General features: G+C 44.8%; 1 protein-coding gene across 4 annotated transcripts in view; it reads right to left on the bottom strand.

Moving 5' to 3' along the window:
* The window catches only part of vps13b (vacuolar protein sorting 13 homolog B), a 351,965-nt gene that overhangs the window by 201,497 nt on the left and 126,327 nt on the right, over window positions 1-24,141 (bottom strand). For all 4 annotated transcript variants that reach the window (XR_013506903.1, XM_078287161.1, XM_078287162.1 and 1 more), the window contains exons 20-21: window positions 9,345-9,454; window positions 6,102-6,234 (exon numbers count right to left, since the gene is read on the bottom strand). Coding sequence is in view for 3 of the 4 variants with exons in the window: in XM_078287161.1 (XP_078143287.1) it covers window positions 6,102-6,234; window positions 9,345-9,454 (243 nt within the window). In the remaining variant the exon portion in view is untranslated. The remainder of the gene's footprint in view (window positions 1-6,101; window positions 6,235-9,344; window positions 9,455-24,141) is intronic.

Raw genomic sequence — 24,141 nt, 5'->3', positions numbered from 1 at the left:
CAACAAGGGGGAACTTTAAGGACAAGACTTTCATACTGTAAAGCAGAGCGCTTTCATCTGCAACACAACACCACTGGAACAGTGAGTATTAGGATTACAAAATGTGTGAGGTAGTGTGGAAAGTGCACAAATCATCTAAACAACGAGACAACTTTAGAAAATATGACTTGTACTGTAATACTCTTACATCATAACACTTCTTGAGGACAATTTATTTTAGAGTACATGAGATAATAAGCAATTATAAGACACAAACTGCACCACAACCAGTCTTACTTCCCTGCCTGCATGTGTTTAGTAACATGAAAATTGCACCTATAATATGTTCCTTTAGCATGTGCAGTGTTCAAAGTCAAAACTAAGGTCTCTGTCATGCTCCGGAACTGGCCTCGGTCCAATCCGGTCGATGCCGGTTCTGAAAGCCAGTGTGTGTCTTGTAACATGTATCCTGTATATTTAACATGTGCACTGACCAAAACCAGAACGGAAGAGAGGCAGAGTGAAATATTTTGTTGCCAAATGCAGTTCAGTCGATACGGGTTCTGAGATTCAGGCTGGGCAGCCCCGCAGCCCCCAGTATGATATCACCTTGCCCTCAGCGCCTTCTGGGGAAATGATCTGCAGTGAACTGGTTCTGTGTGTCTCTGTACATTTGCCTACACATTAACAGGCACCTTCCAAAACCCCGAAGGAAAGTCCCCCTTGATTACTACGAAACTGTAGCTAGGCTGAATGTGGTAACAAAACAACATAACACTCTCTTTACATCATAAAAGTGCCAGGCATGCGTTCAAATGGCCAATTGGAAGCAGGGACGTCTAGCTAGTGCAATTGTTCTGAGGAGGCTTTGAACTGCTAAAAACTCTGAAAATGATTTTCTTCCAGTGGATTATGATTTATTCTGTTAATTCCCAGAGGTGATTTCTGCGGGGAAATCAATACCTCCAGTGGAAAAGTATGATAATCAATGGGCACAGAAAAATACTGCCTTGGCCAACATATAATCAGGCGGAACAAAACACCGCCCACATATCAATAATCCACAACATATCCAGCATATCAGGCCATTTAATCTTATAATGGAGTTCCAAACAACTTGACTCTCAACATGTAACCTGTTAACTTGATATTCTCCAATTCACCACTTTAATGCATAGTTGGTGAACACATTGTGGGCTTCAGTGTGTTTCAAAGAGGGCCGAGGGCCAGCGCTATATGTATGTTGGAGGACAAAATAGCATGGAGCATCAGAATGTTACAGTAGTAGACTCAAGGGGGACTAATTTAAAGCAGTATTATACTGTTGATACAGTGTCTATAGGAACCTTATGATGAATGGATGCATGCCTTGTGTTTTTCAGTGTGTTTTAAAGACCAGTGAGGCGAGGCAATAGGAAGTACCGGCCCAGACGGACGAAATGTTGCATCTTTAAGAGTCTTATGCAATTCATAAAATGTTGACTGTCAGCAGCGGGAAACTTTAAAAGGAGTATCCACCGTACAAACAGCATACACAACTTACTGTCATTTAGGGGCTAAACATTCAAGCTTATGGTAGATTAATTTGCAGAAAAATACTGGTTCCTATAAGAAACTTATGACGTCTTCTGCTGAAGGCCAACTGGGTAGTGGGAGACAGCTCCAGTGGCAGTCCAGTTGGCTGGCTGCCCCTGTTGAACCCGAGCCAGTCTTGTATGTTTATTTCCCATGTGTCCCTGCGAATGGCGGCTCAAACACACGTGTTGACTCCAACTGGCAAACAACCTGCACATCTCTCCTCTGTTTACCTAAATAGACGACTGAAGACTGAAAAGTAAAACGTCTGCTGCAGTGATTACAAACCCCCTTAGAGTCCCCGGAGAAATTATATGCCGCCAATAACCCCCCAACTAAAATCGACCTTGTCATATATCTGGACGTTTATTTGGAGTCACGTTAAAACAAGCACATTAGAGCTACCGAGTGAAATGCCAAATTATAATTTAGCAAAAAGAAGAAAGTAAAGAAAAAAGAATGCATTTGTCTGTACCCGCTCCAAAAAGGGAAAAATGAGCCGGGCCATTTCAATTCATTTCTTACAACAACACAATTCATTTCTCAGGGCAATTATCAATTTGCCTGAAAAACTTGCAGTGTCACTGCTGATGAGATTAAGGCCCATCAAGACACAATGGTCATTTCTCAACTACAGTCACATCAGGTTTACCCTTCAGTAAATCATTATGGCTTATTGATTCAGCCCAAGCTAAACAGCTGGATCGGATGTCCTGGGGTAAACAAGCCGCAATTACAAATAGATTCCGTAAAATCCATCAGATGACTAGCCGCGGCTAAATGGCTTTGGAGATGAAATGCATCCTGCTGACAAAAAAAAAGCAAAAGACAGTTTTATGTCCAGCTAACAGTCAACAAAGTATAAACACCACAGGCAAACATGATAAACTAATAACCAAGTTGGATTGAAGGGCTGACCTTGGCCAGTGAGTCTTTTACATAACAGCTAGACCAGAGTGAGCTCCCATCATCTCCCCCCCTATTTAAACATCCAGCTCCTTATTCACAGTGTGCTCCACACATGGTAAAGCAATTAATAAATCATCTTTAGAGAGCCTAATTCCAATCATAACATGTTGGATGTCAGCAGCTCTTCTCATGAGGTGACTGGAGGGAAGGCTTTACAAGGGAAAATCCACCCTAACAACAGAATCCACATATGTTATTCCTATGACACTGGACCGCTCAGGAGTCCTGACTAGCCGCGGTTCTCTAGTTTCTAGCTTTAGGAGGGAGCTACATACTCGTAAGATCATAAGTTGTGTTTTAGGGTGGATTCATACCTGAGCTGCCTCAGCACATAGCACTCTCTTTCCACTTGATTCTCCATCAAACAGCTAATACCCAAAAGGGGGCTAAATATCAGGACATATCAGTCTACATATCAAGAATCTATATATCAAGTATCTAACCCACCATGACCAACCAACTCAGGAGAATATGAAGAATTAACATTCCATTCATCATCCCCCAATTAATCACAGGAAGGATGGATTATTGAGAGAAATGAAGTGGGACTGAATTTCAATATATATGACTCCTATGCTGTGTATCAAGTATCACCGCAATCCACCAAACCTGGAGGACATGAGCGCTTCACATTTTTTATTCATTATCCATGCCATAAAGTCATCTTCACGTACAGAGAAACAAAATAAGCAGTTAATCACAGGAAGGATGCATTATTACGAAGAGAGGAGAAGGAGGAAGTGGAGTTGAAGGATGGATGAAACCGAGCGCCCGCCGCGCCGCGAGTTCTTCTGCCGAGCTGAGCTGTAGTCCGTCATGATCGTCTGACTGCAGGGAGGCTCATTGTTTCACCGTGATTAAAACCACAAGGACTAAATGCCTCGGCCCTCTCCTTATTCTGATTGCTCTCGGAAACAATTTGTAACTTTTCATTACATCTGCTCCTGCGACACTGCAGCCATTTCCAAAGGAGATGCTATTCATTTAAGTAGAAGACGTTTTATTCAACGTGGAGCATTGGGGCTGTGGGAGAGTTTTGAAATTTTTAACGAAATACAGTACCAACACCTAGTTACCGCGGGCTTGTTTTCCCTTTACGAGAGAAATATTTGGATTAGAAAGAGCTTAAGACCGACTCGGTATATGTTTCTAATGAACTACTGCAGGCCAATAATGAGATGCCATATACAAACATGTCTAACACTTAACACTCCATTGCACACCCAACTTCAGGCCAGATGTGCTGTCCACTTATACCATTTAATCCACACTATGTGTGCGTCAGTTCATTCTAAAATCCACTGCAGGCTTTGTTTTTAGTCATTTACAGACAAACAACTGTCTGAGAGTCAGACAGACAAAAATGCAGACGGACAGTGAAAGACAGAGAAAAAGACTAATGGAAAAAAGCCAATAAGCCAAACGCAAAGACAAACAGCCAGCTTGACGGACACAAAAACAGCTTATCAGATAGAAAAACAAAAAGTTAGACAACAAGACTGAGAAACAGACAGAGAAATAGACAGCTGGCGGATAGGAGGCCATGCAGATTCATAGCCAGTGTACTCTAGTAATATTGTCCTTTGGTTGAGTGTTGCTGACGAGCTGCAGCCTGCTTCAGCTGTGTGTGCGCTGACTGTTTACTGACGACCCCTAATGAGGGAATATACTGTCGAGATGTGAGTAAGCAAAGATGCTGCGGTACGGAAAAGCCATTAGTGCAGATTGGATGAAACGAGGAACGGAGGGGAAACCAGGAGGAAAAGGCGACGTGACCTTTCAGCTGTGAGCTTTTAAAGCAAGCAAGGAAAGAACCCTAATGGCCTTTTTTTTAGAGCTCTGAAATGTCAAAGGAGCATTTTTCCTATCAAAACACTCGACAAGGGGGAACGTCATACACATGCAATGTTATTTACAGCTACAGTATGACCTCACTCAAAACAGGGAGTCATCACTCCTGTTGGGAACACATTTCCCAGGGACAAAAAAAACGGCAAACAATCACTTGCTTATTTCCCCTGACTCTTCAATGCAATGCCTTGGCAGAGAATGTTTCAACCGTTAAAGTGTTTAGAGGACCTGGAGTCTAAACACCGTGAGATTCAAACAGTAGAGACTGGGGAGGCTTTTACAAAAACACTGCAACTAATTCAGTTTCCCAACGTGAAGCTAGCCAAGATATTCCATTGGATCACATTAATTAAATATCTATAGGGGAACATGAGAGAGAGAGAGAGGTGGGCTATTAAGTTTATAAATACGCCATATGAGTATTAAATCAAAACCACTGCTGCAGTCAGTGAGGCTCTGTGTTGTGTCATGGACAGCTCCTAAACAGAGCAACTGCTCCAGCCATCCTCCCAGGTAAGAATGTGAGCATGTAAGTGTATGTGTGTGTGTCTGTGTTTAGTGCTTCCCATGGGTAGTGTTTTTGTGACTGACATACAATATCACAGAGGCCCACCACAAACAGATTCCTCACACTGATGAAAATAACATTACGAGTGCTCACTGCACTGTATGTGCACACTTGAGGAAGTCTCTGCATCTGAACTGCTGTGCTCTCCTGGCCTGACCTGGCCTGCCACCACCACTAATAACCTAAGAACCTATGGGAACCACTGGTGTGTATGTGTTTAACAGTGTGTTCATGACCATAAAGCAGGCAGTCACAACGCTGACAAGGTCTGGAACTGCATCATCCTCTATTCATCTCTGTCCTCCTCTCCTCTGTTTCTCCAATTTGTCCATCCCGAGCCCCCATGGGTTCACAGTTTCCAACTTAGAGACAGCAAGACACCGGCTTGGAAAATACACTGGAGAGGATCTAAGGAAGGACCACAGTAATGGTGCGCGTCTGTGTGTCATTTGCGCATGCACAGGTGTGGACATGTGTAAAAGTGTCTGCCTGTATATACATGCCTACATGTGTGTGTGCTGTTATGAGTTGTTGTGTGTGTCTGTGTGTGTGCGTGCGTGCGTGTGTTTGTTCTGAGGAGGGGGGTCCCAGAAAGTGGAAAACTGGCATAGTGGAGGGCTCCAGACAGCCAAGCCACTCGTCTATTCTGGGCATCCAGAGCCCGCAGAGCCACAGTAATACTACTAGAGGAGGAAAACAGAGGAGGAGAAGCCTGGATATGTGGTGTCCTCCGAGGACCCGGGTCACTCAGGTGTCAGGACGATGCAGTGTGTTATGTAACAACATAGTAACATGGATTCATTACATAGAAACAAGGTTAAATACTGTTGGTTGTTATTATTCCACTCTCAAAATAACACCAGTTCCTAATACAGAAACTGTGGCAAAGTTATTGCAAATGTCAATGGAATGGTAAATGTCAGTGCAGTTTGTGTTCGTGTATTAATCCTTATGCAAAAGACATCTGAAGGCAAACAGTGAGAGGATCTTTTACTTAACCTAAGACCCTCCTGCTCACTTTATAAGTATGGACCTATATGTTGCATGGACACTATGACATGTTATTATATGATAGTGACACTTGATTGATTCAGAATTATTCTGTGATATCACCAATATCATGTTAAACTATGGCACAGCTTAGGGTTGGTAAGCCTACCTGTCACTGTCTTGGTTTTGACCGGGCTGCTGGCATAGTCTGAGGCCTGATTGGAGGGCTGTTTGGCCAATGGCGTGCTCCCCACAGACACCTCGTCCTCTCTCCTCTTGGCCAGGGGAACTGCTCCTGGAGCCTGCAATGACATCACAGCATGACTGAGCACCCATGAGGTCATGGGAAATGTAGTCTTTTGTAGGAAGGATACTGAAAGTATGAAGTGCACATTTTCTTTATGTGCATTCAAAGAAATTATAAATTACAAACACCTGCTTTTTAATGTCTTTTCCTGATTTTTGGAACCAATATTTCTTTAGTCTGAAAAAGAACTTCAAGAGCAACAGCATGTCATTCATGTGTAAGAGCAGGTCTCAACCATTATAAGACTGTTCTCTGTCAGCAAGGACATGACCCGGAGATAGTTTTTGTCAACTCCAAGAATTGAAAGATCTGGGTTAATCAGGAGACACAAGGCACTAAGAGAGAGGTGGAGGCAGAGAGAAAGAGAACGAGAGAAGAAGAAATGCAGTGGAACACAACAGAGACCTCCAAGAGCAACAAGGACCAATGACAGCTCCCTGTTTGTTTTGAGCAGCCTCCCACGCTGCTGGCAGGCCAAACACACACACACACACACACACACACACACACACGCACGCACACACACACACACACACGGGCTGGCAGCGAGGGGCTAAAAGACAGAAGAGTGGAAGGTTGGTCTGAAATGAGGAAACCCCATTAGCATCAGCCAGCAGCACCACTAGGCTATGATACAGCTGCACAAGGCCACAGGCCAACCGCCTACTGCAGCCTGTGTAAACACACACACACACACACACACACACACACAGGCTGAACGTTGGTGCAGTGTTTTTCAATGACTGGGTAGGGACCCAAAGGCTGGTTGTGGTAAGATTAAAAATGGGCCCCCAAATTATATTAGTATTCGAAGCTACTGACTGTGTTATGATGCCAAAACCTTCCCAAATCCTTGCAACATATTGTAGGGTGAATAAAATACTGTAGGATAGTAGGTTAGTAGCTTAAAGTCAGGGTCAAACTTGTTAGGTATGACTACACCACAGCCTGCAAAATCAGATTTTTTATGTGGATCTGCTTAGAGAAAGTTTAAAAACCTCCCTGTTAGTGGAAGCACAACATGTGCATACTGACAAATTAACACACTCATAGCATACACATACATTCTGAAACACACAGCACTTCCACAAGTGTCTAGTGGAGCCTGTGCAAACACATGCAAGAAAGCTAGTGTATACACATGCGTACATATGTTTGAAATACAAATACTCACTCATTACTATATATACATGACATTCAAGCATGCACATGACACTCACATTACTGTATGGACACACCATATGAGCAGTTTGATGGTTCATGTGTTATTTGATGTAGAGAAAAATGCCTGATGGTTAAAATGGAAACAAAGCTAGATATTGTATATTTCCGCTTGTACACTTGATGGAAAATATGTGCTTGGCCACATTTTAATACTCATGCTAAAAGCAGGTACCTTAACAAATGACCATCAGTCATTCCTGGTGGATGACATAATATGAGCTAACTCCCTGTACCACACACACTGAGGGGGCTGAGAACAGCCAAGGCAAATGCCTCTTTGCTTCTCAACCCTCTATTTTTCCTCTTATCCCTTTCTCCTCATTGCCCCCTTCCCTACTCCTCTCCCTATTCTTCTCTGGTTTCTCCTTTGCTTCCTTTTTTCTCTCCAGTACTTTTTGTTTACTTTCCATATAACCTCTCTCTCCTTTCTCCTCACCTCCCCTACACTCTATCTTCTCCTTTGCTTCCCCCTCTCTATTGTCTCTACTGTTTTATCCACCCCCCTTTGAAGCCATGCTCATCCATGCCTCCATTCCTCCTTCTTTCCTCCCTTCCATACCTCCCTCTGTTCCTCTCTCCACCTCCTTTGCCTCCTCTCTCCCATCCACTCCTTCCCCCTCGCTTTATACCCTCCATACTTCCCCTCCCTGCTCCATACTTCCCCTCCTCTATCCTTTCCTCCACTTCTTTCTCCTCAACCCTCCTCTCTCTTCTCCGTAACTCCCCTCTCCTCCTCTGTGCTCTCCATGCCTCCCATCCTTTCCTCCACGTCTCTCTCCTCTGTACTCACCACCCCCTCCCTGCTCTTTTCCTCTTCTCCTCTTGCCGCCCATACTTCCCTCTCCCCTTCCCTCCATACCTCCCCTCCTTTGTCCCCTTCCCTGCTCTCTCCCCTCCCGCTGCCGTTTCCTCCCATCCTGACCCTAACCAGTCAGAGTCTCATCTCCTCCGTCCTTCACTGCCTGTTGTCTGGCCTTCAGCTGAAGGCCTTGTCTAAACCAGCCAGACCTTGACAAGCAGCCCTGACAGGCAGATGAGGCAGAACACACACACACACACACACACACACACACATGTCCACTACAGTATGTCCACACACACAGCAGCCAGCCTTGTGTATCCTTCACACTGGCAGCAGTTCAACTCATAACATGTGCTTACCCCCGTACAGCAACGACCTCCAGAGCCAGGGGCCAATACACACTCCCAGTCTACCTACAGTAATTAACTCCCTCTCCCCTTGTCTAATACACACGCACACACACACACACAGTCTCACCCATACATGAACACACACACACACACGCCGACAGCCCTTCCAAACTGCAGGAGGCATGAAACAGATCAGCTTGCTGAAAAAAGAAACATTAAAAGTATTACAATATGATACTTTCATTTACTATATATATTTATGTGCCTTTATGGGGTGAACCTGCACTATATCCCAGGCAATCAGACTGAGCGTGTCTGCATGTGGTGTGTGTGTGTGTGCGTGCGTGTGTGGAGCGTGGGCACAGAACATTCAATGTCCATAACCATCACCATGACCCCTGTCAAATAAATAGAGAGAGACTGGATGGAAGACAGGGAGCAGAACACATGGAAAAGGGTAGCTGGGAGAGAGAGAGGGAGGGAGAGGGAGGGAAGTAGAACTACAGAGAGACGTTTTAGGCATTTAGCTAATGCTGTTATCCACAGCCACTTACAATGAGTGGAACAAGCTTCAACTCCTATATCACTACAAACGACAAGCAAACAAAAATCAAGCAGAGACAAGAGGGCGTGTGAGAGAAAGAGACAACTGTTAGAAAGCTGAAAGAGGCTGACAGTGAGAGAAATTGACACAGATTTGGTCTGAGGAAGCAAGAGAGGATCTAGTACCTGTTGCTGTTGCCTGCTGCTCCCTCTGTGAGGCTGGTGCAGCAGCCACGTACAGAAGACTGGGTCTACATTGACTGCTATGCCCTGGACGCTGACCAGCAGTACAGCACCTGGAGACACACAGAGAGAAAAAGAACAGGGGTTGACTTTAATTTAACCATAAAGCTCTGAGGGCAGAGAACACGAATGACCGTGTCTGAAAGCCAAGATACCTATGGATGAGCAATTCTGCCAAAAATAAAGGCCAACAATACATTTCCATCACTTTTATTCCCTATATTCCAATGTTGTCGACATTGATTTTCTACCACTTTAAATCCTTAGCCTCTGCTGACTACCTACAGTGTTTAACAAAACAAAAGAAAACATCAGTTTTACATCCATAGCAAAGGATAGACAACCGGCTGGCCTTACATAATCGAAATCAATGCTAGCAAACTGTTGTGTTAAAGTCAACTCGGCACTCGTTTGTCAATATCCAACTTCACTGAGCAACACAAACTTAATCCAGTAGGATTCAGATAAAAGAGATAAACGAATGACTAATGTGGAAACTATGTGAACTCTGAGACAAAAATGTTGTTCTGATGCTGATACAGCAATTATGGCTGTAAAGTAGGAGACACAACGATATGAATCACTGAAATCAATGTAAGCTAATAACCAATGAGTGAAAGTGACTAGGAAAAATCTGCTCAGAATGAGTTTCAAGTTTCCCCACTCCTGAACATGTACACTGTGTCCTAATGACCTGCCGGTGGGTATCAAGCCTGCTCCTTGTAGTGCAGCGAGGGGCACAGTTTGTTTCAATTGCGCTGTTCAAAGTGGTGTCGCGCAAAGCCAAGAATAACATTTTCTTTTGATAAATTTCTATGAAACTCAAGACTTTCTCTGGGTTTTGGTTTACTCTTAAATAATAATCTTTACCAACAATAAGCGGGCCCTGAGGTAATGCGTTAGGATCCTATCAATAATGATTCCCATGCCGGGAGGATTAGCGCAGCGTCCCTGGCGTGCCGTGGAATGTCCCGGCATGACGACAGGAGGACGCTTCAGCTCTAGCAGGACTTTCAGCAGTTTAATGGAGCTTTGGACGAGGCCTGGTCTTCTGTTTCAGGCCCTGAGGCAGAAGAGTGTGTGTGTGTGTGTGTGTGTGTGTGTGTGTGTGTGTGTGTGTGTGTGTCACCTCTGACAGTGCCTGATTGCTTATTGTTTGGCCTAACATTCTAGTCCCTTAATGGCATTGACAGAACAATCTCTCTCAATCTCTCTCTCTGTCTCTCGTCATCTCTTTCTCTCCCTCTCTGTCTCTCTCTCTCTCACACACACACACATTTTTGTTACACCAGATCTACAGCTTGGCACACACTACTCCCTCCTCCATCATTCCCTGTGAACAATGCAAATAAAACGGCTCTAATTTGCTCCACTTTTACAACATTCTGTGATTTGTGGCCTGTGAGCCTGTGTGTGTGTGGTGTGAAATGAATGTGAATGACTGTGAATGCATGTGCGGTGTGAAATGTGTGAGGGTGTGTGTGTGTGAGAGCGCTGTGAAATATGTATGTGTGTGTTCTGTGTATGCGTGTGTTCTCTGTGTGTGTATATGTAAGGTGTGAAATCTGTGCTGTGTGTGTCTGTATAAGCATAAGACCTGTGAAATATGGGTGTGTTGCGCGTGTGTGTGTGTGTGTGTCCGTGTTGCTGTGGCTGCTGTGTGAACACAAAGAGTTGCTAAGCATTATTCGCCAGGTGCCCTTTAATCGTCAGCCACGCATGTTTTAACAGTGATTACAGAATCCTTTCTGGGGAGGGAGAAACTTTATTTCTCATTGGATCAAGTCAGACTGACTGGCAGGCTCTTCACCTCTCCCTTCACTGCTCCATCTCTTTTTGTTCTCTCTACTTTCTATCACAAGTCCTTCCACCCTCCCCCTTTCTCAATCGTTTCCCCGTCCTTATATACCTCCACCCTCCATGCCTCCCCTCTTCTAACCTCCTTCCTTCCTTCTATCCCATCCTTCAATCCTCCAATTCTTTCTCCCGCCCATCTCCCCTCACTCCCTCTTTAACCTCCACCTCTACCTCCCCATCACCATCCGTCCATTCTCCCTCCCTTGGCCACCTCTATCCTCCATTCCCTCTCTCCACCCTCCCTTGCCAAACCATCCCTCCGCCCTCCCTCGTCGTCCTCCATCCACCTCTCCCTCCCTCCTACTGAGGGGGAATCATAACCTCAGCCCTGTGGCTTGAACTCCTACACCACAGTGTGGCTGCTTAATAGGCCTTGGCTGTGGCTGCGGTGCTGGGGCCCTGCTTCAAGTGGTTTCATCATAGCCCAGAACAGCACTGAGCAGTATAGGACCCAAATGGCTGGGAATGAGCTGAGTAGTGAAGATGTATTCAATAAATTGACTCTAAATCGCGGTCTCATGGACTCACTGACCACGACGAAGCACATTCAGCACAAATGAGTCATAGCGCAATAAGTCATATTACTTAGATGATGGATTGTTTATTTAAGAGTTATTGCAGAGGTAAACGAGCAAAAAAAAAAAACAAGATATAAAATGCCTAATTGCAGATAACTGTCGCGTTTAGAGCTGCTTGGCTGTGGTTGTCGTACAGCATCAGTATGTATCGTGGCCAAACTGCATCCTTAGGGTGTGTTCACACTATTTCTGCTTTTTTTCAAACTGCCACCGCCTTTTTCACTTTAAAAGCAACGGGGAGCGGCCGCAAGGCGGACGGAAAGCGGCCACTGTGGAAAAAGTGCTGCGCCCAGTTTCTTCTTAGGCGAAGTGGAGCAGTTTGAGACAAGTTCAACGTTTTCGAGGAGAACACATGACATTTTTTGTGAGCTGACCAATCACAACATAGAAGAAGCAGGATGCTGCATAGACAGCTGATAGGCAGCTCTGCCAACAGAGCCAAAGCCAGCAGACAGTCTTCTCTTTGGCACTGACAAATAAAATAAACAAAACAACAAACCTAAATGAACAATAGGATACATGCATGCAAATTGTTTAATTATGTAACCTATGTCTAGTTTACCATGGAAAAAAAACACCACATCATCACCAAGTGAAACGAGTGTCTGATGATACTGTCATCGTGTGGCCCACTTTGTCATTATCAAAATGAAAACTACAAAATGGCAAAATACTGTGAACAGGCCATGCTCCACAGTGAGCAAATAGTAAGGAAGAAAGAAATAAAGTAAGCAACTAAAGAAGATAAGTGAAATAAGTAAATAAGTAAATGAGGAAAATGAGTAATAAAAGTGATTAAACAAATACAATGAGCAAGTAAATAAGACAAGCAAGTGAATTTCAAAAATAAGACCATAAGGTAAGTGAATAATTAAGTAAAGTCAAACAATAGGTAGAATACATAAGTAGGCTGAATTAGCCAGCAGTGTATGAGCGGCGTTTTCAGTGTAGTGGCATCTGCTTTTATCAAGGATGTTTGTTTGCCGATGACCGCAGCCATAAACCTCGTTGACAGATCACAACGAACAGAGCAAATCATCTTCAAATCATCTTTCTTTACTTCTCTTTCTTTCTGCCTGTCTCTGACTCTTTCTTTCTTTCTTTCCCTCCCTCCCTCCTTCTTCTGTTGACCTGCCTTTTGAGGCTTTGAGGCCTGAGGCTTTTACATCCAGCCTGTATGTCCTCTTTTCATCTCTGTGTTGACACTACCGTCTGAGAGTGACACCTCCTTTTGAAACGTGCAGCACCATGAAACGGCCTGGCATGCTTGCAGCGCGACCTCAGCAGCGTGCGAACTGTTGTTCTTCACCGCTCTAACAGGGAGGCATGTGGGTAATTACAGAAAAGTGATGACAACGATAACAGAGGTGTTTTTCTTACTTCCTAAGTAATTCCTCCTCCAAAAGAAAAAAAAAAAGAAAACACAAGAGAGACCCGCTCTCAGGGATCTGGGCCCTGGATATACACACAAACACAGATCCACATATGTACGTATAGACGTGTGTGAAGGGATACACTCACCTTGACTCACCCACAGTGGACCTATTAATGTCAGAGTTCTTTTTGTTTTTTGTGGCTTAAGACCAGTGGAGTTAAAAGAGAACATGGGGCTGCTGGTGTTGTTTTATGGCTGGCTGACATCAGGTGCTGAGCAGCCTGAGGCTACAGGACAGCACCAGGCCAGACAGGCCAAGCCTCTACACTTCAAGTCCTGTCTAGGTCAGTTCTTGTGTCAGCCTCCTCTTCTCTGGGTCAATACCAATGCCAGTCTCCCAATAATCTGTCAGTCATACATCTTTCTGTCTTTCTATTGACTTTGGTCAGTTTATGTGGTTTGTACATCGGACATTTCTGAATGTAAAATCTGTTTTTGTTCAGTCACTCTGAGCATGAAATTCAATAAACTGGGAGCGGTTAGGTCAATGCAAGGTCAATGCAGAGTCCCAAAGGTGAACCCACAGCCCTGATTAGGGTTACAGAGGGCAAGACCTCCCAACCGCAAGGCCGCGACCCCACCATCAAGACTTATAGACGGGCGAGGAGAGAGGTGGGAGGCATTCGCCATCCACCCCCCAGGTAGAGGGTGGGGGGGGAGTGTTCGTGTCCTAGCCAGCTAATCGCCCCCTCAGAATCGCTTCATTGTTGGACGCGAGGCAGCGCTGGGACCCTGCGTCCAGCTTCTCCAACAGAAAATAAATAAATATAGCCCAGCCCGCGTCAGCCAGATGACTTCTGACAGGTTTGGTTAATTTCGAAGCCAAGTAGCAAAACAAAACATTACGCCAGCGCGCGGGGCCTACGCTGCCTTTAATTGCTTTTCCGATGAGCTCATGACTCGAAGGTGTCCTGGAGCGAGCCATGCAGCCCGACAGGTGTTCTACTAGTGTGTGTTTCGGTGTGAGTGTCTGTGACTATGTGTGTGTGTGTGTGTGTGTGTGTGTGTGTGAGAGAGAGCTGGAGCTGTTGACACCGCTGGAAAGGACCTCAGCTGTGTGTGGGTGGGTGGGAGGAACAGTGTGTACAGTATATGTACGTGTGTGTGCGTGTGCGACCGTGTGTATGATAGAAGTGTGTACATGCCCCTTTATGAAAATAAGGAAGTGTTTGCGTTTGTATCCATTCATGTATGCGCTGTGGGACAGTGAACCAACGCATTCAGCCACAGACCTGGCTCACACACACACACACACTCCCCACACTCTGACACACACACACATTGTACGGCTGTTCCCCTGCCGTGCTGCGACCCAGCGGCCCGGGGGCAACGCCACCACAGGAGCCCAGGGGCTCAGGAAGGACACAGGCAAGTTTGACTGGAAACAGACCCTGGCCTACGGAAAGCCTGCTCTCACTCTGGGCCCATGCACCTCTCTGTCCTGGAACTCTGTATATGTGTGTGTGTATGTGTGTGTGTGGTTTTAAGAGAGTATGAGTGCATATGTGCATGCGTGCGTGTCTTTCAACATGGCCCAACTGTGGTAGCCTTCAGTTGACAGGCTAGACCCACCTCGTAAAGCTTGACTATGGCTGTGGGTACAGTAATAGTAAGAGGCAGGAAGAGAGCAGGAGAGTGATGCAACCAGGGAGGGAGGGAGGGAGAGAAAGAGTAAGACAGAGTGACAGAGGCAGAGAAAGATCTAGAGATAGACAGAAAGATAGTGATGGAGACAAACAAAAACAAAGAGAGAGAGGGACAAAGACAGACAGAGATACACAGACAGAACGCATACGACAGTGGACAGAGGCAGAGAAAGATCTAGAGATAGACAGAAAGATAGTGATGGAGACAAACAAAAACAAAGAGAGAGAGGGACAAAGACAGACAGAGATACACAGACAGAACGCATACGACAGTGGACAGAGGCAGAGAAAGATCTAGAGATAGACAGAAAGATAGTGATGGAGACAAACAAAAACAAAGAGAGAGAGGGACAAAGACAGACAGAGATACACAGACAGAACGCATACGACAGTGGATGATGAGAAAGTAAGAGGTTGTTATTCAGAAGTCATTTTCTAATCTTCATGATAAGTGACCAGGCCTCAGGGCTTGGCCACGGATCTGTATGATTTATGGGATGACTAAGTCTTCGTACACGCAAAGTCCTGTGAACCGGATATATCAGATACAACCAAGTTTGGATGAGCAGAAAAAGCTGTGTGTGTCTGTCTGTGTGCCTGAGTGTGTGCATTGTGCCTTCATTCACGTGCCTCTGTGTATGTACGTGTATGTACATGCATGAGTATATTCATGTGTGTGTATACTGTATGTGTGCCTGTCAACCTCTGTGCATGGATGTGTGTAAGTATTGAGAATAGAAGGCTGTAACTCATTCACAGAGACAGACATCTGTCCCTGCTCTCATCAGGGCTGAGGCTCCTTCTTTCCCATCTGCTGGGCTCGGTGACTCATGGTTGTTATCTGTGGACTCAACACATTACTCAGACTAATGTCCAAATCCAGACTACAGCAGTGACCATGCAGCAATGATGGAGCAGAGCTGAAGGTGGGGTCTGACTGTACAGAAGCTATACTTGCTGTGTATGTGCATGTGCATCCCAAACTTCCGCTAGGGGATCAATAAAGTGCATCTTATCTTATGTATGTGTGTGCACGTTCCTGTGTGTGTGTCCATACAGTAAGTACAAGAGATGGGTCATTAAAAAAACGAATATTTGAATATTGGTTCATGGGGATTGTTGACTTTTGTAAACTTTTGACCTTTGAAGACCAGCCACTAAAAGGCTTCTGCTTTTTCTCACATTTGTTTTGTGTCATCCTCTGGTAGCTGATTTTTGATAGTCATTATCATAAGCCACACAAAAGCCCAGCATGGGAAAACCTCAAGAAAGTTGCCTTTCTAGGACAATGTTGTTTGGTGTAAGGTATGTGGAAGAGAGTTGTCATACCATGGGTCATACGTGACAAAAGCCGAACTGAGGGAATCTCTGCCCTCACTGCAAACATGACTGCTAAATATATACAACTGATCAGTACAGTAGAGAACAGAAGGTGATATAAGTGACTGTTTTAGCCCATAATATGCTGTAGACTTTGAAAATTTTGGCGCACACCGAATATTTGAATATTAGTTTAGACCATGCACTGAATATTTGACCATGAGAAAGTGGACTTATGCACATCCGTAGTATGTACACCGGTAGGGAGGCCAGATTGGGGGTTTGGGGCAGCAGAACAGCAGCTCAGGCTCCAGATGTTGATAAGAAGCTCCATAGCCATCCATATCCCCCCTTCCACTTGATTCCTAGCCTTCATAAATCCACATCAGCTCTCCTGGTGTTGAAAAGACAACCAGACGCTGCACAATCGCTGCCTGTGCCACGGCTGAAACCCAAGCAGCCCCGATTCAGAGTGCAAGTTCAGCTGTTATCTGTTCTCTTATCCTCGCTCTCCTACACTCTTTCAATCTCTCTCTCATACAGTATACATACAAAAAATACTCTGTCTCTCTCACTGGAAATCACACTGAAGGAAAACGCTCAAAGTCACAACCAAATGTGACCTGGCCCTTGTCAGCAAGATAGCTAGCGTTCTTAATGAGAGACAAAACAGACTGGGGCCTGATTGCATTAATGTATCATTACCATATCCATCATGGACATACAGTGCACTGTGTGAACTCTAAGTGAGCCCCAATGTAATGTAAGGAGAACAGGAGAGACACTTCTGAGCTCATTAAAATAAACAGACTTCTGCTTCTGCTGCTGCTTTCCCACAGACCAGTTTTACACCAGTTACCTTGAAAACTCCTTATCACTGCTATCATTCAGCTGGCTCATGGGCTTTCTCTACAGTTCAAGCTGAGTTCCCTCAGTTTGTCATGTGGAGAAGGGGAGTCAAGAAATGTAATGTCTGTCATTAGCTGGGTTTCCATCCAAGTATTTTTATGCGCATTACGATGTACCAAATAGAATACCTAAGCCGAATGCAAATGGCAAAATTTGAAGTTTCCTCGATACTGCAAAAACGTTTTTTTTTTATGCTCTCTTGAGGCTGAAAAGTCCATAAAGAAATTACACAATAAAAAGCAATGGAAATGCATTTGTCAAATAAATGACGTAGACTTGGCATGATCGGTCTACAAATGGTCCAACTTAATTGCACAACAGTTCAAAATTGGCTTTGGACGTTGTAAAATGTCTGTAAAATATCTGTCTACCATGACCTCCAGAAATGGCATATGGGCTGTCACTGCCATGTATAAGGAGCCTGCCGCGGTTGTACGACCATTAGCTGGTGCATTAATATATTACCAGGTGCATTTTTTTTTTCAACTTATGACAGCATAAAATATGGCCAACATTAGCTGATACTAAAGTATAATAACAACTTGCCCAATACTGATAAATTATTGAACAACCCAGCTGATGGAACCACACCTAATTCACATCATTTTTGGTGACATTTCACAAGTTTGCTTAAAATTCACTTGAAACTTAGATGGAAACATAGATACTGTGGCCTAGGATTGTCGGGCTCTCTTTGTCTCATTCGCTTTTCTTTCTTCTTTCTCGCTTTCCCTTTGATATTCTCTCTCCGCTCATTCATTCCTTTTCCTCTGCTTTCATAATTTCTCCCAAATTTCCTGTCGTCTGTTGTTGCCTCTCCTTTTCTCTGTCTCTGTTCAGAAACTGACCGGCCTCACGATCCAGCCGTCCCACGCAACAAACATCCAGACGGCGGGCGTCCAACCCTGCCTTCTCCAGCCATCCTCTTCAGCTCTCTCCACAGCCCTCAGCTTTTTGTAGAGCCATGCGGGACAATTGAGGACGAGATCCTGTCTTCAATTACCTTCATTTCTTTCCATCTCTCTGTGTGAACTCTGTTCCCTCAGTCTTTCAGCTTGGCCTTTTGTCAGTTCAGTAGACTTAGTAATGATCTCAGTGACAGATCAAAGACCTCTGGCTGAGATTTGGGGTCACTCAGGAAGCTAGGAATGCTGCACTGGGGAATCTGAAGTTTGCACGGCAATATGCAATGGATCCTCTCCTTGTGTCTGTCTGTCTGTGTATCTATCCGTCTCCCTGTCAGACTGTCAATCAGTCCGGTCGTCATCAATCCGTCTGTGAGTCTGTCTGTCATGCAGTTAGTCTGTTTCGGTCTGTCAGTTAAGTCCAGTTAACTTTTAGAGCACTTTTAAATCCTCTTTTTAAATTTGGCTTCATTGCTGGAGTGTTTTTGCACTGCATTTCCCAGGGATTAGTTGTCAAACGATGTCTTGATGTCTTGATGTCTTGTTCCTTGGATTTTCCGTGTCTGTAGGTGGCGCTCTTTTCTTTGTCTGTTCAGCCATTGTGGCTATCACTGCTCATGCTAACTACCAGGTCTTCTTCTATTTATTCTAAAGTAACAGCTGTTGCTGCTGCCAGAAACATAAAACGCATTACTTACTGTGAGCAAGAGGAGTTTTCCCGGTAAAGACCTACTGGACACCGTTTGTTTAGGACAGCTAATGTAAAAGCTTTCAGGGTATAGGTTGAATCACTGTTGTCTTAGATCAATCAGCAATACAGAGAAGCAAAATGGACATTCATTTACACAAAAAAAATCACAGATTATTATTTTAATAAACAGGTTTGACACAACGTGCTTTACAGAAGGAACACAGCAGCATGTTTGTCAGTGGATCAGTCCTTCTGTCTGCCTGTCAGTTGGTCTGTCTGCATGTCTGTTATTCTCCACGAATGTCTATAAATCAGTCTGCCTGTGTCTGTATTTTACAGTATGTGTTCAGATAAGATGAGAGACTATCACTCATCCCACATACAGTAGTCCTCGTCTGAACTCACTCATATAAACCCAGTGTTCATCTACTTCAATCTACTTCTTCTGAGTCGTCTGTATAAATGATGTGTGCATGTGTGAGAAAGGGAGAGTAAGATTGTGCATATGTGTTTTTATTCTCCATTAACCACAATAACTATCACTGTGTCAGCCTCTTACATTCCCACCACTTCTCTCCAAACCGACAGCAGAATAATAAATACATCTGCTGGATGTGGAGACAGAAAGAGAGAGAGAGAGAGAGAGAGAGGAAGAGAGGATATTTATAGGAAATAGCTAATATTGCTTAAAGAAACTCTCCTCTTCACCCTTCCTCCTCCTTCCTTCCCCTCTCTTTCTCTTTCTCAGTTTCAGTCTCTCGTGTCCCTCTCATCTCCCACTCTCTCCATCCACCTCCTCCTCCTCTTGCTTGCCACAGTAGATTGAAGATTACTCCTCTTAAAGACATAGCCTTAAGTGGTTGCACATTTGAACCATTTAGCAATTTAGTCTAATGGTTTCAGGATGAGCTGATGTTTTAGCTGCGATGGAGGGACGAAGGGATAGAGGGATGGAAGGGGTGTATGGAACAATGAAACACTAGTTGTGATTGGCTGGATATCCTCATCCAGGAAGAGGGTCACTGCAGTGTCAGCGCTACAAGGGATGAGCTCAAACAGCAATAGGATGATTTTGGATCCACCAATTAGAAGAGAGCGGAGGGAGAAAAATATTCAGAGACTTGTGAGCCAAGTGAGGATGAAGATTATTTTGGCCTGTTTTAGACTCAGAAAGGCCTTGTGTTACAGTGAAAAGGTCATGGCTACACTGATACATCATAATAATCTTTTTTTCTGTGGATTAGTACAGAGAGCAAGAGTTTGATGTTCTCTCGAAGTTGTGAATTAGACAAATACAGCAGATTAGATTGCATTAAATGTGACATTGAGGTTACAAATTCCATGAGTCCAGGTGACCGATAAGCATGTTAGCTCACCAAGGACGTGCAGTGTGTGTGTGTGTGTGTGTGTGTGTGTGTGTATGTGCGTGCATGCGTGTGTGTGTGACCTGATGCTTCAGAGGAAGAGCCCCTTCACATCTTTGGCCTGTTATTAGTGACTGATGAGTGAAGCTGTGGTTTGAACACCCGTCACTGACAGCAGAGTACAGACAGAGTGTGTGTGTCTCGCTGTTAGAGGATGTCACTCCTGTCTGCACACACACACTGATGATAAGGAGGAAGTGTTTATACCCTTCAGAGCTGTGTTTAATACACTCAAACATCACGCACATATAGACAGGCATGCACTCGTGCACACACACAAATAAAGAACGCTTGGGCCACCTGCAACACAGGACTTCCAAACCACTATCAGCTGCCCTCCATTAACAAACCATGGCACTAAAACAGTGATGAGTCAGCTACTCCAAACACACTTCAAATGCTCCCCAGAGTGGCTTACTGTAGAACAACAGGACGGATAGGGAGGAGAGGGAAATGGGGGGGGATAGGAGAAAGACAGAAAGGTTGGGAGGAAAGAGGGAGGGGAAGAGAAAGGAGAGAGGTAGGGAAGACAACAGGGAGATATAGGGATGGGGGAGGAAGAGCAGAAGAGAGGGAAGGAGGAAGGGCAAGTCTTTGAAGATAGAAAAGCAGCAGCAGCAGCCGCCGGAGAGACTGCACTTATCCTTCACCCTCTAATCTGATAGTTGTAGTGAGGACACAGTCCACATCTGGGGGGACAGAAGCCTGTTTGGTCCAATTATCTCTCCATCGCTGTCTAATGCCTGAAAAGCAACACATGCATGTCTGCAAGCATACATACACACATGAACAAATGTGCCACATGCACACGCACACATACACACACACAAACAAATGAGTGTAACACATATGCACACAGACGCACTTGCATGCATATACGCACCATGTAGGTAACACGCATGAACAGAGGCACACGCACGCAGACAGATACACAAAAATGCATGTAAGACACACGCTTGCTGATGCACATGCAGGCAAAGACACACAAACACACACACACAAAAAATGTTATGCTGCTGGGCAAAATGGAAGATGGTATAATACTGGGCTTATAGACTGTTGTTCATGTCATAACACCACCATCATTCCTCATCCATGCAATGTTGAGACGCCACAGCCAGTGGGAGCAGCAAAGGCCAGCTAGCCCACAATTCATCTGCCTTCCCTTCAGACGTCTGTCGGCCAATGAAACAGGGGAGATGACATATTTGGCCAAGGTGACGGGACCAATCCCAAGGTGATCCAAAAAGCCCAAAATGAATGTCTCCCTGGAAATCTTAAACTTGCTGAAAACTTTTTCTGTCTAGACTCATGAAATCCACAGAGGAACTAACAAGTGAGGTTTTTTTCCCGCCTTGTGAATGAATGGCCAACACCATTTTAGGGAATGAAACAGAAGAGTAGGAGCCATGTTGGAGGAAAGCTGTTCTGACCCAGAGTATTACTTACTGTCTTTTACCCCTGACGTTATCTTCAAAACACACTGTTTCTACAGGAGTTTTACTGTTTGAGCTGCATGATTCATTACAATGACAATGAACTGGCACAGTCCACCAGTTCTGCTACTGCCAACAACTGCTACAGCAGGAAATCTCTGTCTCTGAACCATAGTTGGTCAATAATCCATGTAGTAGCATTACCTAAACCTCCACACAGCTGAAGAATGCAGACCGAGAGCCCTGGTCTTTGGTTAAAATCCACACCACTCATATACTCCTCATACCTTGACCTGCCAAGGAAATAGTTTGTGATATCACCAACCATGTTATTGCACAAGCCTCCCGGCTCAGCATTATCACTAACGTTATGCAGCAAACCTACCAGCCTTAAATCAATTACATGCTCATTTTCAGATACACTACATGCGTGAGAGCTTGATAAGCAAATAAAACCCCCCCCCCAACCTCAGCCAGACCATGTAACCAAGGCCTGCATTTATCATGACCATGGCTTATATCCCTACAGCATCTTAAAGCAGACGTGCTTATTTACTTAACCCTTATTTACCCAAGCTGCATGACTAACAACACATTCTTTCTTCTTCACAGCATCTGTCTGTGGAAGAAGTTACAGGGGACGGAGTGCTGGTTTGTGACCATTTTAGATTTTAAGTCAAGGTGAAGTTAGTGCATTTATGAGAGCCAGGACCGGTGATCTTAGATCAGTATTCCACTATTTGTAGAAGCTTTATGAAGATGGTGGCTAGGCTTTTAATTGTGAGTCAGAGGGGGCGGGTGGAAGCTAATCTCTAGTGGCTATTAGCGTCGGGAACCGCTCCTTTCATCTGCGGGGCTTGTATATGCTGTGGGGGGAAGAGAGTGGTGCTAAGACTGCCTGTGTTTACTGCCTGTTTATCTGAGTGGGCATGTGGGGGGCTGGAGGGCCACGGCAGGTCAAACCACACACAGCGAGAAGAGTCCAAGACCCCCGGAGGACCACTCAAAGTGATGAGAGTTTATTACTACTACTACTACTACTACTGCTGCTGCTGCTGCTGCTGCTGCTGCTGCTGCCACACACACAACTATGCAGAGACACACACACACACAGGCTGACACACACATACACACACACACACACACACACACACACACACACACAAACACACACACACACCCCTGACTCAGAGTGATGAGAGTTTATTACTACTGTGTTGAGACTAAGTGCCCCTGGGGCAGGAAGAAGAGTTGAGGGTTCCTGTGGGCCTTAAGGCCCCCAAGGCAGAGAGAGAGAGAGAGAGAGAGAGAGAAACACAGCTTGTAAGGAGGCACTTCTACACTGGATTGTGCCTTTCAATCTGCAGTATTTACTTTACAGAATGGGACTGAACTGACGTAATATAATTTCAAGATAAACATGCAATAGCACAGTATTTGCAATATTTTAAAGACAACTTCCTAATAAAAGAATCACAACATTGAGAAGAATTTGCTTGGTTAATGATGAATTCCATTGTCATCTGTGCACCACATCTGAAGGCTGCAGCTCTTACAAACATCAGGTGACAAATTAATTCATTGCTGCTACACCTATATTTAATCCAGTAAGCAACTGTATGACAGTATTTTCCTTCATAGCAGATGGTACCGCTGCTACCACCTGTGTGATCCAGGTCTTTAGTCCCAGTGCCTGTACAGAGGACTGCTTTGTGCCTACCAAAAGAGAGAGAGGAGGGGAGAGGTAGAAAGCCACTAGCAACCAGCAAATCAAAGGCCAGCGGTCTGGTTTGTTTTGTCAGGGTACAGGGCCTGGGCGAAAAAAAAAAAAAAAAGGCTAAATAAAATAAACCTTTAATTTGACTGAAATTGGAGGCAACAAGCGCTGCTGTAAGAAAAGGCTGTGAAGTGTGATTTCTTGCGGTTTGGGTTAATCCTGATTGAGGAACCCCTGAGTTGAAATGTCAGCAATATGAGACTAAAACAAAAATAATTACACCCAAGGTTAATGAACACAACCGCCTGGGGCAGAGGGAACGAGGGGAGGGTTTGGGGGTGGGGGGAATGAGAGAGAGAACGGGACAGAACTACAAAACAAAAGAATAAGTTAAAGGGGGAATTTGCCCTCATTTCTCAAACTGAAAGGGTCGAAATCATAGACCCATATTTGTCTTCATCCGAGCAGCTAAACCACTAAGTCCCCTCGGTAGAATAATAAATTGTAAGTGAGCAGGCTGGCATCCTGATACAGGGCCATCCATCTGGGCCTTTGCTATGCCCAGGGTACCATTTCCCCTTAAGACTAATGACTTATGTGGCTAAAGCATGAAACACAGAGTATGACACCACCACACCTCCCCTTTAACTCCCACCCTGCCCTGCAAGTTTATACCTCCTCTCTCCGAGCGGCTTTCATCTTTGCTGTTATGTCTACACACACTATCTCAGCTGTGCAGGGAGCTGCCCATAACGATAGCAGTGGTCACTGGTGGTAACAGGCAGCCTGCACCTTACACGAGTGCACGTGTGTGTGTGTGTG

Source organism: Centroberyx gerrardi, chromosome 12 (genome assembly GCF_048128805.1).
Source record: "Centroberyx gerrardi isolate f3 chromosome 12, fCenGer3.hap1.cur.20231027, whole genome shotgun sequence".
Taxonomy (NCBI): domain Eukaryota; kingdom Metazoa; phylum Chordata; class Actinopteri; order Beryciformes; family Berycidae; genus Centroberyx; species Centroberyx gerrardi.
This window is presented reverse-complemented; position numbering and strand designations above follow the sequence as displayed.